The sequence below is a fragment of the Papio anubis genome, chromosome 1, assembly GCF_008728515.1.
Source record: "Papio anubis isolate 15944 chromosome 1, Panubis1.0, whole genome shotgun sequence".
In the NCBI taxonomy this organism is placed as follows: domain Eukaryota; kingdom Metazoa; phylum Chordata; class Mammalia; order Primates; family Cercopithecidae; genus Papio; species Papio anubis.
Genome location: NC_044976.1, coordinates 73,929,096 through 73,947,341, shown reverse-complemented (window position 1 = coordinate 73,947,341; position 18,246 = coordinate 73,929,096). Strand labels below are relative to the sequence as shown.

The window sequence follows — 18,246 nt, the reverse complement described above, 5'->3', positions numbered from 1 at the left end:
TTCTTTCTTTCTTTCTTTCTTTCTTTCTTTCTTTCCCTCCCTCCCTCTCTCCCTCCCTCCCTCCCTCCCCCCTCCTTTTCTTCTTTCCTTCCTCCCCCTTTCCTTCCTTCTTCCTTCCTTCCTTCCTTTCTTTTTGAGACAGAGTTTCACTCTTGTTGCCCAGACTGGAGTGAAATGGTGCAGTCTGCCACTGCAACCTCATCCCGGGTTCAAGCAATTCTCCTGTCTCAGCCTCCCAAGTAACTAGGATTACAGGTACCTGCCACCACATCAAGTTAATTTTTGTATTTTTCACAGAGACGGGGTTTCACTGTGTTGGCCAAGCTGGTCGTGAACTCCTGACTACAGGTGATCCACCCATCTCAGCCTCCCAAAGTGCTGGGATTATAGGCTGAGCCACTGTGCCCGGCCTTTTATGGCACCTTTTCTATGTTTGGATATGTTTGGATACACAAATACTTAGCATTGTTTTACAATTGCCTATAATATTCGGCATAGTAGCATGTTGTACAGGTTTGTAGCCGAGGAGCAATGGGTTATAACATATAGCCTAAGTGTGTAGTAGGCTATACCATGTATGTTTGTTTAAGTATACTTTATGGTGTTTGCACAAGGATGAAGTCACCTAAAGACACATTTCTCAGAATGTATTTCTGTTGTTAAGCAATGCATGACTATATATTTATACTGATGGTATCATGTATTCTGTCTTACTGTTCCCTGCAGTCATTCTAATTGCAACCCTTGAACAAAAACACACAGTGTGGGCTACAGGGGAAACACTTGTCCTGGAAATCCAGGGCCTGGTTAGTCGTGGCCTTGATGTCTTTTGGTCTCAGTTTCCTCATCTGTTCAACAGGGCTAAATAAACCTCTGTTGATGCTCTTATGTGATTGTCATGACCTTAATTGAGATAATGCATGTAAGGACACTTTGAAGTGCTACCAGTGTAAAAACATATTAGTCATATCCATGTACCAAAAATAGTCCTAACTAGTCAACTAAATTTGAGTCTCCTCTGTTGAGAATAGTACTGACACTGTGGAAGGAATGAATTAGAAAAAGGAAACCATTCCTGGTCTGAAGCAGAAATATTCTATTTCACATAGGCAGCTAGTGTCATGGAGACAGCTGGCTACTGAGTTAAAAGAGTTACACTGAATCTGTGGGCAAGTTATCATACCTCCACGAATCCCATTTCACCGTCCATAAAACCTAGAAGACTGGACCTGCTTTTTAACTCATGGGTGATACAGTCATGATTAAATGAAATAAAGTATGTGAAAGTAATGAATACACAGAAAAACATTATTCTAATATAGGCAATAATTAGTAGTTGGTGATAAAATATGAGCACATAAAATGGACTAAAAATATTTACAAACTCTAATATTTGTACACAGTAAACATTTGAAGACCTGGAAGAGTAGTTTTTAATTAAGAGGCAGTTGTTTGGAAGAGAAAAACTTTGAGTCAGTCTTATTTCTGATCATAAGTCTGAGAATGGGCCTGTTTTGCTTATTAAAATAAACATGTTCTTTGTTTTTTATTTTTGATGCAGATCTTCATTGCGAGAGGAATTGGTCATTTCACATGTGTCTAGATTATTTACTTCAATATATTACATTATATGAAGCTATATTTAGAAAGGTTGAAAAAAATAACTTGTGATGATTTTGTGACTAATATCTCAGGAGCTGGAAGAAATTTTTGAGATGATGCTGTATATATCAGAACACAGAAGAGCAGAGAGACTGAGTGAGTTGTTCAAATTCTCAGAGCTACAAAGTTACAGGGCCAGAATTCACTATTGGGGTTTTTGACTTCACCGTTCTTTCTGCTGCACCACATTAGTACTGGGGCAACTTCTGGATGGATATATTGAATTAACTCACTGAATGTTTAGACAATCAGATTGGGTTGGGAACTGTACTAACCTAGGCGGAGGAAAGGAGAAATGTTAAGAAGGTCACTGCGAATTAGGAAGTGCGTTTCGGTGGTAATCTCACCTGCAGCATACAAAAAAAATTCGATATTGTATTCTCTCCCTACAGTGGTACACCCTGGTAACCCCTCCCTACCCTACTCTTTAAGCCATTCTTTTTAAGATCCGCTACTCCTTTACATTCTTAAAATTTCGCCTGCCCTTGCAGTCCTGGGACGCCGGCAGGACTTCCTTTCATCACTTATCAGCACGCGAGGGGAGAACAGCTCCTCCAGGAAAATGAGAACTTTCCAAAGCAAACCACCAGTCAGAGGGAGAAAGAACCTGGCCACTGGAACAAAGTTTCTGCTGGAGGCCAAGAAATCACACCTCCAGCTCCCAATTCCTCCAACACCTGAGAGCGTGAACTAACTTTCCTCTTTCCCACAGCCCCAAGGGAATTATCCTGGGCCCTCACTATTAAGAGCTTCAGGGCCACAACAAAGCCATCTTGCGTGTCTGCCAGTGGGCTACCTCTGGAATTCCATTTCTCTCCCCTCCATCAGCCTCCTGTTTCCCTCTCCCCTCTTTCCTTCTCGGTTCGGGAGGAGCAGAGGCAACCACGCGCTTCGGGGCTCATCACCCGCGTGGAATTCGGGCTCACTATCCTCGAGGAGGCTGCGGAGGAGGTCGGCTCCGCGGCCGGGTCGCGAGGGACAGTGCCGTCCTTCCGCAGGTGGCCGGAGTTCCGGTTGGCCTGTGAAGACGGGTGTCTTTCGCGGGCCCAGCGCGTCCTGGCCTTTTGAGAGGGGGTTTGGAAGGCCCAGAGGAAGGCAGGCGGGACGCAGACTCCATCAGACTCTGCCTGGCTTTCTCCTCCCTGGCCCCAGATGGCCGCGGTCTCTCCGCGCCCCCCAAGCAGCTCCCTGCCGCCGCCACCGTCGTCTTTCCCAGTAGCGGCTGCTGGATGACGGCGCCGTCTCCGGTTGGATGGGGGCTGGCGGCTCAGACGGGACCCCGGGGGTGGGGGCGTGGGGGAGGGAGGGTGTGGGGAAGGGGGAGGTCAGCGCTGGGCGGGCGCTCCGGGGACCCAGCGCTGCCCCCTCCAGCAGCAGAAGCAGCACAGCAGACGCCGCTGCCGCAGCCACCGCGTCCACAGCAGCGCGAGCTAGGGGCCAGCGGCGCGGCCGAGAGCAGAGGGGCGGCGGCGCCCGCCCCAGCCGAGCCGAGCCGAGCGCGCAGCCCGGCCGCGCTGCTGCCTCGCAGATGCCATCACAGCAACAAAGAGCTCGCTGAGCTGAGAGCGGTGGCGAGGGCTCGCCTGGGAGCTGCGCGGCAGCCGGAGGAAGCGCGTGGGGGGTCCGGGGGAGGGAAGGGGGCAGAAGATGGCCAAGAAGAGAAAGCCCCCCAGCATCAAGGGTGAGTCCCGCTCCCTCCTCCCCTAGCCGCCTCCCCTCTCTCACCCGCCGCCTGCCCCTCAGGCCGGCCTGTTTACATCCAGGCGCGACCAAGTGGAAGCCTCCTGCCAGGGAAGAGTTTGCTGTGTCCGCGGGGGGTGAGGGGAGCCGCGGCGCTGCTGCACCTCCCCTGGCCTCCAGGGACACTCTGACAGGAGTTTGTGCCCCTTTTGCTTCCTGGGGAAACCTGGAGACTCCTCTCTCACCCCACCCCTTTGCTACTCCGCGAGCTTGGGTATCTATCTGTTGCACCTCCTCGCCTCTGGGCAGTGGGGAGAGAAGCGACTCGGCTCCTAATGTCTCGTCCTTTCTGGAATCAATATTCTCTCTCTCTCTCTCTCTCTCTCTCTCTCTCTCTCTCGTGTGAGTGTGTGTGTGTGTGTGTGTGTGTGTGTGTGTGTGTGTGAGAGAGAGAGAGAGAGAGAGAGAGTTTTTCATGGTCTCTTCTATTCTCTTCTTCCAATCCCCCCCTGCCTCCGCCCCTTCGTCCCTAGGGTGACAAGTTCTGCATCCATTTCCCCAACCTCCATCCTCAGGAGGAGGTTGGATCTGGCTGCCTCTCCTTTTCCCCACGGTCAAGGGGACTTGCTACCGGCCAAGTCCCTGCAGGCTACTTCCTGCTCCCCAACCTGTCGAGTCGGGCAGTGGCTCCGGCTAAGCCGTCTCCCTGTTGCTCCTTTGGAACCCGGGTTTCCAAAGTTGGAAAGTTCGCGGGGAGAAGCGATGGCGGGGAGGACAAGGAAGAGCTTGTTGCTGGGGTGACTTGAGGCATTGCGGCGTGGTCCAGGGCGCGACTCGGGAGGGAGCCTCCTGGGCGGCGTCCTGCCCAGGGGTCCGCTGGACTCTCAGAACCCGCGCGCGGGGAGCAGGTGCGAGCAGCCCGCGCCCGCAGCGCGGACTCGCAAAGGTAGCCGCTTGCCGGCTCCCAGGCTCTAGCTCGGGGACTCGCAGAGTCCGAGAGGTTGTCTGCAGCACTGCGGAGAGGTAGAAGTGGGCTTCGTGCACGGTGAGGAAGGCTGTGCGCGGGGGAACTGGACCTGAGGATGGTGGCGAGGAGGGGGCGTCGTTCGAAGTTGGATTTCAACACAATGGGCCCAATGACATGAGAGGCAGCGACTTACTGAGCCTTTGGGATTATATAAAAAAGGACAGGAACTCAGATGAGAGCTGAGAGGTGAAGGGTATTACTGAATACATTGGGTTGGACTACAGCAGCGCTCTAGGCTTTGGCATGCTTTTTGCTTTTCCTCCCAAGTCTGGCTTGTGGGAGCTTAGCTCCGCTCTAGAGGTCACTAGGGGGACACAACTTTATCTTGGCGCGTCAGCTTGCTTTTTAATTGCTCTGGAGTACTCAAAGCACTTATTGGAAAGCGTTTAAAATCATGATCTTGAATTCTTAAGAAGACGTTACTATGAAAACACCTGGGATTTTTTGTTGTTGAAATTATAAACTATGTATGATAATTTTATTGCAATGCCTTTTTTTCAAATGTAGCTCCCGTAAAATTAGAGGGGCTTTAAACCTCTGATTCCCTCCCCACCCCCCAGTAAATTAGCGCATGGGTATAGAGATACACGAGTAAAGAAAGAAGAGAGAATATATTCACCTACAAACAGTTTCCTCTCTTTATCATGATATCAAATAATTAGTCTAAACCCAGATTGACAAGGCGTATGAGCTACACTTTTGGTTCGCTCCTTTTTTATGGAGCCATATGGCACGATAAGTGAAACAGAAGGATTGGTTTTCAGCACTGCTGATGTGGCTATCCATTGGCAGAAATACATTTCATTCCCACCCCAAACCTTGCAGATTGTAAATGGTCCATGAAGAGTGGAAAAAATTTTACAGTTTTACAGTACGTGGTAGCCAGAGAAAATCTCACCCTTGAAATTAATAATCTTCGCAGAAGCGCTGAAAGATACGGAGGAGATTAATGAAATGAGCTCACATAAGAGATTTGATGAAAAAGACACCTCCCCTTTATTCCCCCCTCCCCTCAAAATACCGACAAGTTTTTGTTTTGTAGGCCAGTATGGAATTGTTTGTATTTTCTTGAATAAGTTTAATTTGATAGTGAAATAATTGAAGAATAGCAGTTGATGTGAAGCGTTAACAGTTTCTCTGGAACGATTAATAATCAAGCTTTCCTAGGACATGTGGTCTCAATGAATTTTATGTAGTACTTTGAAAATAAGGTTTTCTCATGCTACATGTTTTTCTTAAAGGAAAAGTTATGTTATTTAGCTCCTATCAACTTGTGTTGAGTTGTTTTTGTTTTTTAAAACAAGTTCATTTAGTATTTCACAGAAAGAAGGACACCTTTAAAAACAAATCCTTGGAGTTTCACTTTAGCGAGGCAGGATGAATTGTGATGTTTGATAGATGACAGAAGCAAACCCAGAATGTTGTAATCTATTGACTTGCCTCAATTTTGCCTTTTAAGAGGAGAACTCTACAAAAGCATCTGACTGCAGGCTTGCTGAACTGCTCTCAGATGTCTGCTTCTAAGCTACAACCAACTAAACTGGGACTGCCTGATAGAAAAAATATCTAGGCTTTATTGGCAGGGGCAGGCTACTGGGGTGAACTTTGCTGGATAAAACACTGTAGGTTTAGCAATATTCCATGCTGTGTTAGTTATTCTCTGACAAGAGCTGCTTCTCTGCTTAGCTACACTGCATGCAGGGAGAGATCATTCGTCGGATCTTGTGACAGGCAAGTTGCTCATTGGCTTCTGAAGTCCTAGCAAGAGAGACTACATATCCATAAGCCTAGAAATTGGCCAAAGAGAAATACAGTTTCTTAACATTAATAGAAGAATAAAATCTGTTGGCAGGATTTCTCAAGGGACATTAGCATTCATTTGTGACATCTCATCAAAAGGACAGTTTTTCAGAAAGGCGAATGGAATATTTTACAATCCAATATTGATAATGTTTTTAATGAAAAAATGCTGTAGTTCATAATCAATAAAAGTCTTATAAATGCAAGCTGGTTACACTGGTTATAATGATATTACCACCCCCGCCCCTGCCTTTTCCGATGTTAATACAACAAAGACTTCTTACTCGATTACTTAAGTGTAAAGCTTATGTTTGGGTTAATCTATTCATTTGTTCATTTAGCATATATTTATTGAGCACTGAATATGTACCAGATTCTGGTACATAGTGCAAAACACTAGGGATACAGTGATGAACATGATAGACAATGAAGTAGGAGGAGGCCTGGAAGAGGCAGGTGACAAATACATGAACCAGAAAATTTCACATAGTGATTAATACCAGGAGAAATAAAGTGATGTGCGAGCAAGTGATTTTGAGGTTACTTTAGATTGCCTGGAAAGGTGACATTTGTGTCAGGAAACAAGTGATGAAAAGTAAGTTGCATGCCAGGAACTGGAACATAACTCTTCAGGCCTTAAGGTAGAAATGAGGTGGTAGCTTGGCACGTTCACAGACAAAAGGAAGAGGTGTAGTGTGTAAGGAAGAGACGGATAAGGAGAAGCCAGGACTTTTTGGTAATAAAAATGAATATAGAGTTTAAGTGCAATGGGAAGCCATTGGATATTCACTTGCTATTTGGAGATACGTTCCTATCCTGGAAAATTATTTCAGGGAGAGGAATGTTCCTACATCAACTCCCTAGGCCAACTAAGGCGAACCAATAGACTTCACTTTTCTAAAAGGTCCAGTTATACTTAGGTTATTTTTTTCTTGCTATTCACCAGAATACTTATGCAATTTCAATCTGAGATGTTGATAGCATCTCTAGGAATCCCTGCTTAGAAAACAATTCTAGAGAGAATGAGGATTAATTTAACATTTAGCACAAGATGATAAGATTAGTCGCTTCCCTGGCAAGCCTTTCAATGCAAGTGTCTTAGGAAAAACATACTGTAATGGTAGAGGGGGATTCTGAGGGGTCCAGAACATGACTGTACAGTAGGCGGAATGTGGAAGGCAGCATGAGAGGCTCCTAGGTAACAGAAAGGGGTCCATGGAAGGCGAAAAGTGACGTTTGGAAGGGGACATGAGAAAGCCTCTAAAACAACATCAGCCAGTTCATGATTTTGCCAAGAGGAAGCCTGATATGAGAGTGTTCCAAGAGAAACATTCTCATTCAAACACAGAAAAAGTTTAAACCAGGGTACCTTTATGCTTTTGACTGATCTTTTAATAATGAAGCATTTGTAACAATAAAAGCATACGGATGTTTACAAAGTCTCTTCGATTTCACTTAATCATTATTAGGTTTTTCTGATGGATTACAGACCTCACAAATGAAAATAGTGTGAACATATTGACGGTAACTGCTGTTTGTCGGAGGTAGTTGCTTGATAGCTAGTTAAGGAAATGATGCTCTTGGGTCCCATTTTACTGTAGAGATGTTGGTAAGAGGGATATGGGTATGTCGGGTGACTTTCTTTACCCTAAGCATTTGTGACAAGAAGGTGCTATGATATTCAGGAAAGATACAAATAATAATAGATTATTTTAAAGATAACCATGGCCTACTTCCACCTCCAAACTTTCTATTTCTTTGCCAAGGATTAATAATGAAAAAATATACTAAGAATTTCTGTAGCTCCAGGACTTTGTTCAGTCTCCTTTCCCTCTTTATACTCCAAGCAACTCCTTTGAGGCTAGCAAGGCTGGTAGGATCTCAGGGGTTACCTAAGAATGGGGTATGGCCCTTAGTGATACTGCAACACAATGTGTTTATGACATCAGCTTTTTTTTTTCACAGTAGTGAATCATAGCATGTTAGAGTTAGAAGGTTCAGTGTTGATGGAGCTATTGAAGAAATGATAGAGTAAGAGGTGAGTGACACTGCTAAATGCAAGAAGTCTATGTGTATAGGAAAATTGGTTCAAGTTTATTATTCATAAATACATATTCTATGCAACTCAAGAAATACACACACACGTGTGTGTGTGTATATATATACATATATATGTATATATATAGTGAAGTCTGAATATAAATTAGGAACTGAGCTCTTCCTCTCTATACATGTGCATGTGTGTGTATATATATACACGTACGTATACATATATACTCATAGACATCGTGGGGAATTATTTAAAGAGAGTAGTATTTCTACATCAGTTCCCTAGGCCAACTGAGGTGCCCCAGTGCACTTCACTTTTCTAAAATGTCCAGTTATACTTATGTATCTTCTCTTACTGTTCACCAAAATACCGACAATATTTTGGGCTGAGATGTTGATAACATCTCTAGGAATCCTTACCTACAGGTATTCACACCTGTTCACACTCCTCTCCCAAAATGAGTCACAGCTGATCATGTGATCAGTACTGTATAGCAGAAAACTACATCATAAAGACATACACTATGGCTTCTGCCTTGTTCTTTTATGTCCTTTGCTTTCTTATGTTGCTCATTTTGGGGAAACCAGATGCCATGTTGTAAAAATACTCAAGAATTCCTTGGATTGTTTTTTGAAGCAGAGATTCATAGAGATGTTATCAACATTTCAGCCCAAAATATTGTCGGTGTTTTGATGAATAGTAAGAGAAGATACATAAGTATAACTGGACTTTTTAGAAAAGTGAAGTCCATTGGGTCACCTTACTTGGCCTAGGGAGCTGATGTAGAAATATTACTCTCTCTAAATAATTCTCCAGGATATCTATGTATGTATATGTATATATATGTGGAGAGAGAAGAGCTCAGTTCCTAATTTATATTCAGAATTCACTGTGTGTGTGTATGTGTGTGTGTGTGTGTGTGTGTGTGTGTATTTCTTGACTTGCATAGAATTCTTGAATCTTAGCTCTTTGTGGGAAGAACTGAGGCCTCCTGCTAACAACAACAACCTGCTAGTTATGTGAGTGATATATCTTGGGAACAGACCCTGCAACCAAGTCAAGCCTTCAGATGACTTTAGCGTCAGCCAACCTCTGACTGAATTTTATGATTGGCCCTGGTCCAGAGCTATCCAATCAAGCTGCTTCTGGATTCCTGAATCACAGAAACCATAAGGGATAATAAATGCTTACTTTTGTCTGAAACCACTAAAATTTGGGGGTAATATGTTATATAACATTAGATAATGAATATACCTGTGGTTCATGATTTTTGCACCTCTATCCTGAAATGTAATCTTTTTAGCAGTTTCAACACTGATCTTGAATCTTAGCCCTCTTTCCTAATTTAGTGAATTGGGCTGAAGCCCTGAAGTTCTCTTTTGTTGTTTCCCTTGAGTTTCTTGTAGCAGCTTGCTTTCTCCTCTGCTTTTTTGAGTACTCATTCATGGCTCCTCTAGTTCTCTTAGTTTAGAAGGTACTTTCTAAATTGAAGCACTACCAAACCAAAAATCAGAGTGATAAAGAGAATACAAAAGCCCTAAAATCTCCCAACAGCACAAGATTTCACAGTCCTCCAAACTAAGAAGACAGACAGTTTCTTAAAATCTATAATCTTTTATTCTCACCATCAAAAATAAGAGTGTGAGATAATGAATACGTTAAATAGCTTGATTTAGCCATTCCACAATGTGTGTAAATATCAAAACATCAAGTTGTACACCATAAATATATAAGTTTTTACTTGTCAATTAAAAAAGAAAAAACCCAAAGAAATGAAACCCTAAAATATTCAAATAAAAATCTTTCCAACTGTATTTATCTATTCCTCCTTACCAAAGAATCCCTTCCTCCTCCCAGCCCAGCTGGTCCTTTGATGTATAAATAGGAGACTGAGAAAGAGGATTTTAAAAAGGCAGGTTGCCATCTCTTCTACTTGAGAGTAGGATATTAATCTATTTTATTCATTCATGTAGTTCTCTATTCATTCAATAAGTGTTAATCAATCACTTACTATGTACTGGGCACTATTCTAAGCATGCTTGGGATAAATCAGGGAGCAAAATGAATTCTTCATGAGGTTTACACTGTAGATAGGGAAGACAAACAATGAATAATAATCATAAATACATTGTTGATATTAAAAATTGAAAAGTGCCATGACAGAAAGAAAAAACAAATAAGCATAGTAAGGGGGATTTGGATTGCTAATCATGGGATGATGGTGGGCCAACTGCAAGTACTGATAGGGTAGGACCAATTAAAGAGGTAATATTGAAGGAGGTGAAACAGTGGAAGGGAAGGAGACTTCCAGAAAGAAGGAAGAGTCAGGGCAAAGACCCTACAGTGAAAATATACCTGGTATGTTTGACTAGCAGAAAGAAGACCAAGTGGAATTAGCAAGGAGGATAGAAATAGAAAAGGAAGTCAGAAAGATGAGGGAAGACCAAATTATATTAAGCTTTTTAGAAAATTTTAAGGACTTTGGTTTTTACTCTGGGGAAATGTGGCACCAGTTCAGATTTTGAACAGAGGAAAAATATGATCTGACTTACATTTTAAAAGAATTGCTATGGCGACTGTGTTGAAAATATCGAGCCAATATGTAGGGGTAATGAGAAGCTGGAAGACAAGTAGGGAAACTTTTGCAATAATTCAGTAAAAATTTTCTTCTTTTGGTGGCTGAATAATATTCCATTGTGTACACACACACATCCCTCACATTTCGTTTATCCATTCATCTGTGTATAGATGGATAGACACTTAGGTTGATTCCATATCTTTTTCTTTGGAAAAATATCTTTTCAGTTCCTTTGCCTATTTTTAAATTGGGTTGTTTGGTGATTTTTTTTTTTTTTTTTGCTATTGACTTACAACAACATGGGTAAACCTGGAGGATTTTATACTAAGTGAAATCAACCAGGCACAAAAAGAAAAATACTGTACGATCTCACTTATATGTGGAATCTAAAAATGTTAAACTCGTAGAAGCAGTGAGTACAATGGTGGTTACCAAAGGCTGGGGGAGTGGAAGAAGTGAAGAGATACTATTCAAATGGTACAAACTTACAGTTGTAAGACAAGTTCTGGGGACTTAATATACAGCATAGACAGTGATGGATATTGTATTAGTTTTCATGCTGCTAATAAAGACATACCCAAGATTGGGTAACTTATAAAGGAAAGAGGTTTAATTGACTGACAGTTCCACATGGCTTGGGAGGCCTTCCAATCATGGCAGAAGGTGAATGAGGAACAAAGTCACATCTTATATGGCAGCATGCAAGAGAGCATGTGCAGGGGAACTCCCCCTTATAAAACCATCAGATCTTGTGAAACTTATTCACTATCATGAGAACAGCATAGGAAAGACCCACCCTCCTGATTCAATTACCTCCCACTGGGTCCCTCCCATGACATGTGGGAATTATGGGAGTTACAACTCAAAATGAGATTTGGGTGGGGACACAGCACAAACTATGTCAGATGTGTTATTTAATTTGGTTGTAATGATTATTTATTACACAATGTGTACATATACCAAATCATCATGTTGTGCACTTTGAACACATAGTCTTTATTTGTCAATTAATATTTTAAAATAAAAAGATGCTTATAAAACAAATTCAGTTGAGAGATGATAGTGGCATCTATCAGGGTAGAAGCAGTGGAGAACAGGAGAAATGGAAGGATACTGAATATGTTTTTCTGGTAGAACTTATATATATTTCAAAACTAACAGGATGCTTCACATGAGAGAAAGAAAGGAGTGATGGATTAATGCACAGTTTTTGACCTAAACAACTAAGAGAAGGTGGAATTGGCATCAACTGATATTGGAAGATTGTAGAAGGGGCAAGTTTATGGGGAAGGATCAGAAGTTTAATTTTGGACACATTTGGGTTTGAAATATTTATTTGATATACAAGTGAAGATGACAAGTAGGAAGTTGGATATGTGAGTCTGGAGTCTTGGAGAGAGACTTGGGCTGATCATATGAATTTGGAAGTCATCAGAACATCGGTGGTATTTAAGATTATAGACTGGATGACTCACTGGGAATTGAGTATAGATTGAGAGAAATGATCTGAGCCCAGGGCTACTCCATTATTAAGAGATAAGTGATAAGGGGAGGAGTCAGTAAAGGAGATTGAGAAAGAGCAACTGGTGTCTAAGAAGTGGGTGTGGGGTCCTGGAATCAAGGAAGAAAGTGTATCAAGGAGGCGAATAATAATCAACAGTGTCAAATGCTGCCCATAGGTCAAGTAAGATCAGGGTTGAGAAATGGCTTTTCTATTTATTAATATGAAAGTCATTGAGGACCTTGATAAAGACAGTCCAGGTGAAGTGGTGGCAATGATGCTTTGAATGAAGTAGGTTAAGAGAGAATGGAGAGGAGGAAAATTAAAGACAGCACAGTCAACTGTTTTAAAGGGTTTTGCTGTAAAGGGAGCAAAGAAATGATGACGTGGCTGGGGATGGGAGTTGTGGAGTTGAAAAAAGATTTGCTTTTTTAAGATGGAAGAATAATAGTGGGTTTTATTCCTTGTTGTTTGTTACTATCTGTGTTTTGAGGTGGGTTTTAACCTCTCTTTTACTATTTTCAATTTTGGGTGCTTTTTATGACAGTTTCCTGTGGAGGTAAGATAAATTAATGTAGAATGGTCTTATGCTGCCTAGTTCTAAAGATGTTTCTCTTTTATCATCTTTTATGTCTTTATATATATTATCTTTAAGAAATATTAAATGGAGTATTAAGAGAGGTATAGAAGTGGACTTGCTGACAAAATAATAAAATATGCCATAGTAGGAAAAAGTTTCCAGGAGACAAGAGTTTGCCAGTCATCTTGTTGCTGACTGTGGCAGTCCATTCCCTCACCTGAAAGGATCTTAAAGAACGAAAGAAAAATTTAGAAATATTTTGTGCAGGGATTAGCCTAATGCTTCTCAACCATTGCAATTTTACAATGTCTGGAGATATTTTGATTGTCATGACTGGAGTGGTGCTAGTGACATCCAGTGGGTAGAGACCAGGGATGCTGCTAACATTCTGTAACATACCCCCTCACAACAAAAGATTACCTAGTGCAAATTGTCAATGTTGCCAAGGCTGGGAAACTATGGGCTAGCCCCATCATCTTTCCATTCAGAGAGAAACTAGGAAGCGGTTGCTGAAAAAGGGATCCAGAAGCAGCAGCTTTCCCTATCCCATTGTTCTGTGTTTAGATGAGACACACCTTTTTAATCAATTGTGAGAGTTCCAAATAAAGACATTTCTTTTCTGCCTTTGCTTTCTCTTTACCCCTTTCTGTGGATTCCCATGGTGTAACCGAGTTTTATAACTTTTGGTAGTTTCCCATTAGGGCCCACGACAGAGGAACATTAAAATCATGGTGAAAAATTCCTAATTCAGTCGAGAAACCACAATTTCACATTGCTGATTTCTATTCTGCATCTGTCTGACAACTTAGTGAAGGAAAGGATGAAGAACAGGGTGATTTGTTAAGCTCTGGCTTTACAAATCACTATAGCTTTTTAATGTGAAAGGAGGGGTGGCCTCTCAGGCATCGTTTTTTGTAGGTTTTTTGGGCCATTAGAATTTTGGATGAGAGCTCCATTCTTTTTATTTTATTTTATTTTTTTTGGGGGGGAGGGGGGGACGGAGTCTCGCTCTGTCACCCAGACTGGAGTGCAGTTGCGCAATCTCGGCTCACTGCAAGCTCCGCCTCCTGGGTTCACGCCATTCTCCATTCTCCTGCCTCAGCCTCCGGAGGAGCTGGGACTACAAGAGCCCGCCACCACGCCCGGCTAATTTTTTGTATTTTTAGTAGAGACGGGGTTTCACCGTGTTAGCCAGGGTGGTCTCGATGTCGTGACCTCGTGATCCGCCGGCCTCGGCCTCCCAAAGTGCTGGGATTACAGGCGTGAGCCACTGCGCCCGGCCTCATTCTTTTTATTTTATTTTATGTTATGTTATTTTTTCTCCACCTTCTCATTCTTAATAATTCTACCTTCAAGATGTGCTTTATCTTTTAAGAAAGGCTCTGAAGAAACTCAGAACTGGTCCTAAGTGCTTGTTGAGTGAAAATATTCTTGTAGAATCAAAAATTAAAAATCCAGTTTTAAAAGAAGTAATTTTAAATTAATGCTTTAAAAACTTAAAAGTCAGGTTTTAATGTAAATTTTCTAGTTCATGGGATTGTGTTTCAGTGTTCAAAGTCAAAGACAAAAATCAGGCTTTTAAACTGACATTTTAGGAAGCATTCTCCTTGAGAACTGGAACAAGACAAGGATGCCCACTTTTCCCATTACTGTTGAACACAGTACAGGAAGTGCAAGCCAGAGCAATCAGGCAAGAGAAAGAAAGAAAAGGCATCCAGATAGGAAAAGAAGAAGTCAAATTATCTCTCCTAGAAATCCGTAAAGACTGCCAAAGAGTTTTGGAACTGATGACTTCAGTAAAGTGCCAGTATACAAAATCAATATACAAAAATCAGTACCATTTCTTTACATCAATAATGTTCAAGCTGAGAGCCAACTGAAGAACACAGCCTAATTTACACACACACACATACCCCTTGGTTTCTCCTCTAACTAAGGAAGTGAAAGGTCTCTACAAAGAAAACTGCAAAACGCTGCTGAAATAAATCATAGATGACAGAAACAAATGGGAAAACATTCCATGATCACGGATTGGAAGAATATTAAAATGACCAAACTTCCCAAAGCAATCTACAGATTCAATGCTATTTCTATGAAGCTACCAATGACATTTTTCACGGAATTGCAAAAAAGTATTCTAAAATTCATATGGAAGTAATAAAGAGTCCAAATAGGCAAAGTAATCCCAAGAAAAAAGAACAAAGCCAGAAGCATCACATTACCCAACTTCAAACTATACTGTAAGTCTACAGTAAGCAAAACAGCATGGTACTGGTACAAAAACAGACACATAGACCAATGGAACAGAGGAAAGAACCCAGAAATAAAGCTGCACTCCTATAGCAAGCTGACCTTCAACAAAGTAAACAAAAATCAGCAATGGGGAAAGGACTCTCTACTCAATAAATGGTACTTGGATAACTGGCTATCTATATGCAGAAAAATGAAACTGGACCCCAACCTTGTATCATATAGAAAAATTAACTCAAGATGGATTAAAGAATTAAATGTAAGACTTCAAACTATAAGAATCTTAGAAGAAAACATAGGAAACACCATTCTGGACTTCGACTTTGGGAAAAGTTTATGGCTAAGTCTTCAAAAGCAATGGCAACAAAAACAAAAATTGCAAGCAAGACCTAATTAAACTAAGTAGCTTTTGCACAACAAAAGAAACTATCAACAGAGTAAACAGAAAACCTACAGAGTGGGAGAAAATGTTCACAAACTATGCATCTGACAGTGGTCTAATACCTAGAATCTATAAGGAACTTAAACAATTGAACAAGTAAAACACCAATAACCCCATTAAAAATGGGCAAAAGAAAGACATGAATGGACATTTCTCAAAAGAAGACATACAATTAAAAAAAAAAAAGAAGACATACAAGTGGCAAAAAAACATGAAAAAACGCTCCACATCACTAATTATCAGAGAAAGGCAAACCAGAAATCACCAATGAGATACCATCTCATATAAGTCAGAATAGTTATTATTAAAAATTAAAAGTATTTGGGTGAGGCTGCAGAGAAATGGGAATGCTTATACACTGTTGGAATGTAAATTAGTTCAGCCACCATGGAAAGCAGTTTGGAGGTCTCTCAGAGAACTTAAAACAGAACTACCACTTGACCCAGCAATCCCACTACTGGACATATATCCCAAAAAACAAATAATTCTACCAAAAAGACACATGCACGCGCAAGTTAATTGCAGCACTATTCACAATAGCAAAGACATGGAATCAACCTAGGTGCCCATTAACCATGAATTGGTTAAAAAAAATATGGTACAAATACACTATGGAATAATATATAGTCATAAAAATAGCAAAGTCATTTCCTTTGCAGCAACATGGATGCAGTTAGAAGCCATTATCCTAAATGAATTAATGCAGTATCAGAAAACCAGATACCACATGTTCTCACTTATAAGCGGGAGCTAAACAATAGGTACTCAGAGACATAAAGATGGCAACAGTTGATACTGGGACTACTAGAGTGGGGAGGGAGGTGGGGAGAAAGGGTTGAAAAATGAACTATTGGGTACTATGCTCTGTACCTAGGTGACAGGATCAACTGTATTCCAAACCTTATCATTACACAATATACCCGGGTAACAATGTGTGTATGTACCCCCAAATCTAAAATAAATGTTGAAAAAACTCTCAAACCCAAATTAAATATAAATAAATAAATGTACATTTTGTTAAAAATGTATTACTACTCTAGATTTGCCTTACAAAAAAGTCAAAACTTATTTTAAGCTTAGCCTATGATTATATACATTTGTATATACAAGTTTAAAAATATCAAAAGTCATAAAATTTAACAAAAAAGCTAAAAGCTACTTACTGGACATTTATGCTTCACAAACTAGTATTAACAGCACCTTTCACTTTGAAATACTTTTTTTCAAAGTGAAAAACACATTTTTCTTATTTATCTCAGCCTCTTATTCACACTTTTGTTTGGCTGCACAAGAATGTCATCACATTCTTTACCCATGGCAATGACATTGATTCTGCTGATTTAACACCTTTGCTTTAGTGAAAGATTATTGGTGACTAAAGGAGGACGATTATGCTCTTTAAAAAATGTTTAATCATAAATAGATGTGTCCAGGGATATCTTAACTGTATGAGGTATGATAGGCTTGAGATTATAAAGAACAGCTTTGGAATATATCCCTCCACAATCCTTAACCACTCAGAAAGTCTTACGTTAATACGTATTATTTTTTGAACTTTATGAAAACTGCATTGAATAATTATCACACTTCACAAACACCAACTTGTATTTAATAATTTATGGAAACATTACTAAGACAAAAGGAGGACATAGCCTTCACCTGACTAATTCTAAGATCAAGGCTCCTTATGTTTTAACTTCTGTAAACTCTCACTGCCTGAATTAATACCTTAGGTGTAATGAAGAGTAGGCAAATAATACATTATAAATAAGTTGATAGAGGTCAAGAGAGGCACTTACCCTATTTAACCAATTTGGGAAAACAACCCATTTTCAAATTTTTAACAGCAGTAAATGGTAGAAAAGTATACTAATTGGAAATAATCATTTACTAAAGCAAGTCTTTGAGGGAGTTTAATGAGTAGTTTCTTTAGCCAATTGTTTATATTAAAGGACTGGAATAACTTTTGAATATTCAGAATTTTCATGAGTTCAGGCTTCCTTCAGTTGGCCCTACTGAATGAGTTTTTATGCTGCATCTTGTATTTCTGAAGATTGAGTTTTTGTTTGTATTGAGGCTGAGAATTTTGAGAACTGTCGTTGTCAGACCAATGTCTCGGGAATCATTAGGAAAACAACTTGGGGTGGGAAGGTGGTTAGATGATGTCCTCGAGTGATCTTTATGGAAGGGATATTTGTGAGAGATTTTCTAAGTAAAGATGCAAGCTTTTCATCGCTTTAAATATGCTAAAACTTTTTCCTGGAATCAGCCAGACCTTGAGATAGCTCTTTACCCAGCTTGTGTTATTTTGGTCCCTGTAGAAGTGCTTTTGCTGATTTGTGCTTACCTGTTACAACATTGGTTGGCATTGAGAAACTTGACATTGTATTAAGTTCTAGGATGTTATTTCTCTCTCTTTTTTATTATACTTTAAGTTCTGGGGTACATGTGCAGAATGCGCAGGTTTGTTATATAGGTATACACGTGCCATGGTGGTTTACTGCACCCATCAACCCGTCACCTACATAGGTATTTCTCCTAATGCTATCCCTCTCCTAGCCCCCCAGCCCCCGACAGGCCCCAGTGTGTGGTGTTCCCCTCTCTGTGTCCATATGTTCTCATTGATCAACTCCCACTTATGAGAGAACATGCGGTGTTTGGTTTTCTGTTCTTGTG

At 40.8% G+C, this 18,246-nt stretch overlaps 1 protein-coding gene across 3 annotated transcripts in view; it reads left to right on the top strand.

Annotated features, from left to right (window-relative positions):
- The first annotated feature begins 3,045 nt into the window (after nt 1–3,045).
- SLC44A5 (solute carrier family 44 member 5) overlaps nt 3,046–18,246 on the top strand; it is a 399,642-nt gene continuing 384,441 nt past the window's right edge. The window contains exon 1 of one of the 3 annotated variants that reach the window (XM_031669962.1): nt 3,046–3,343. In XM_031669962.1, coding sequence (XP_031525822.1) covers nt 3,310–3,343 — 34 coding nt within the window. In that variant the 5' untranslated portion in view covers nt 3,046–3,309. Of the gene's footprint in view, nt 3,344–3,769; nt 8,208–18,246 lie in introns of those variants that run through there. The other 2 variants (XM_009211075.4, XM_003892081.5) reach the window with 2 other exon arrangements.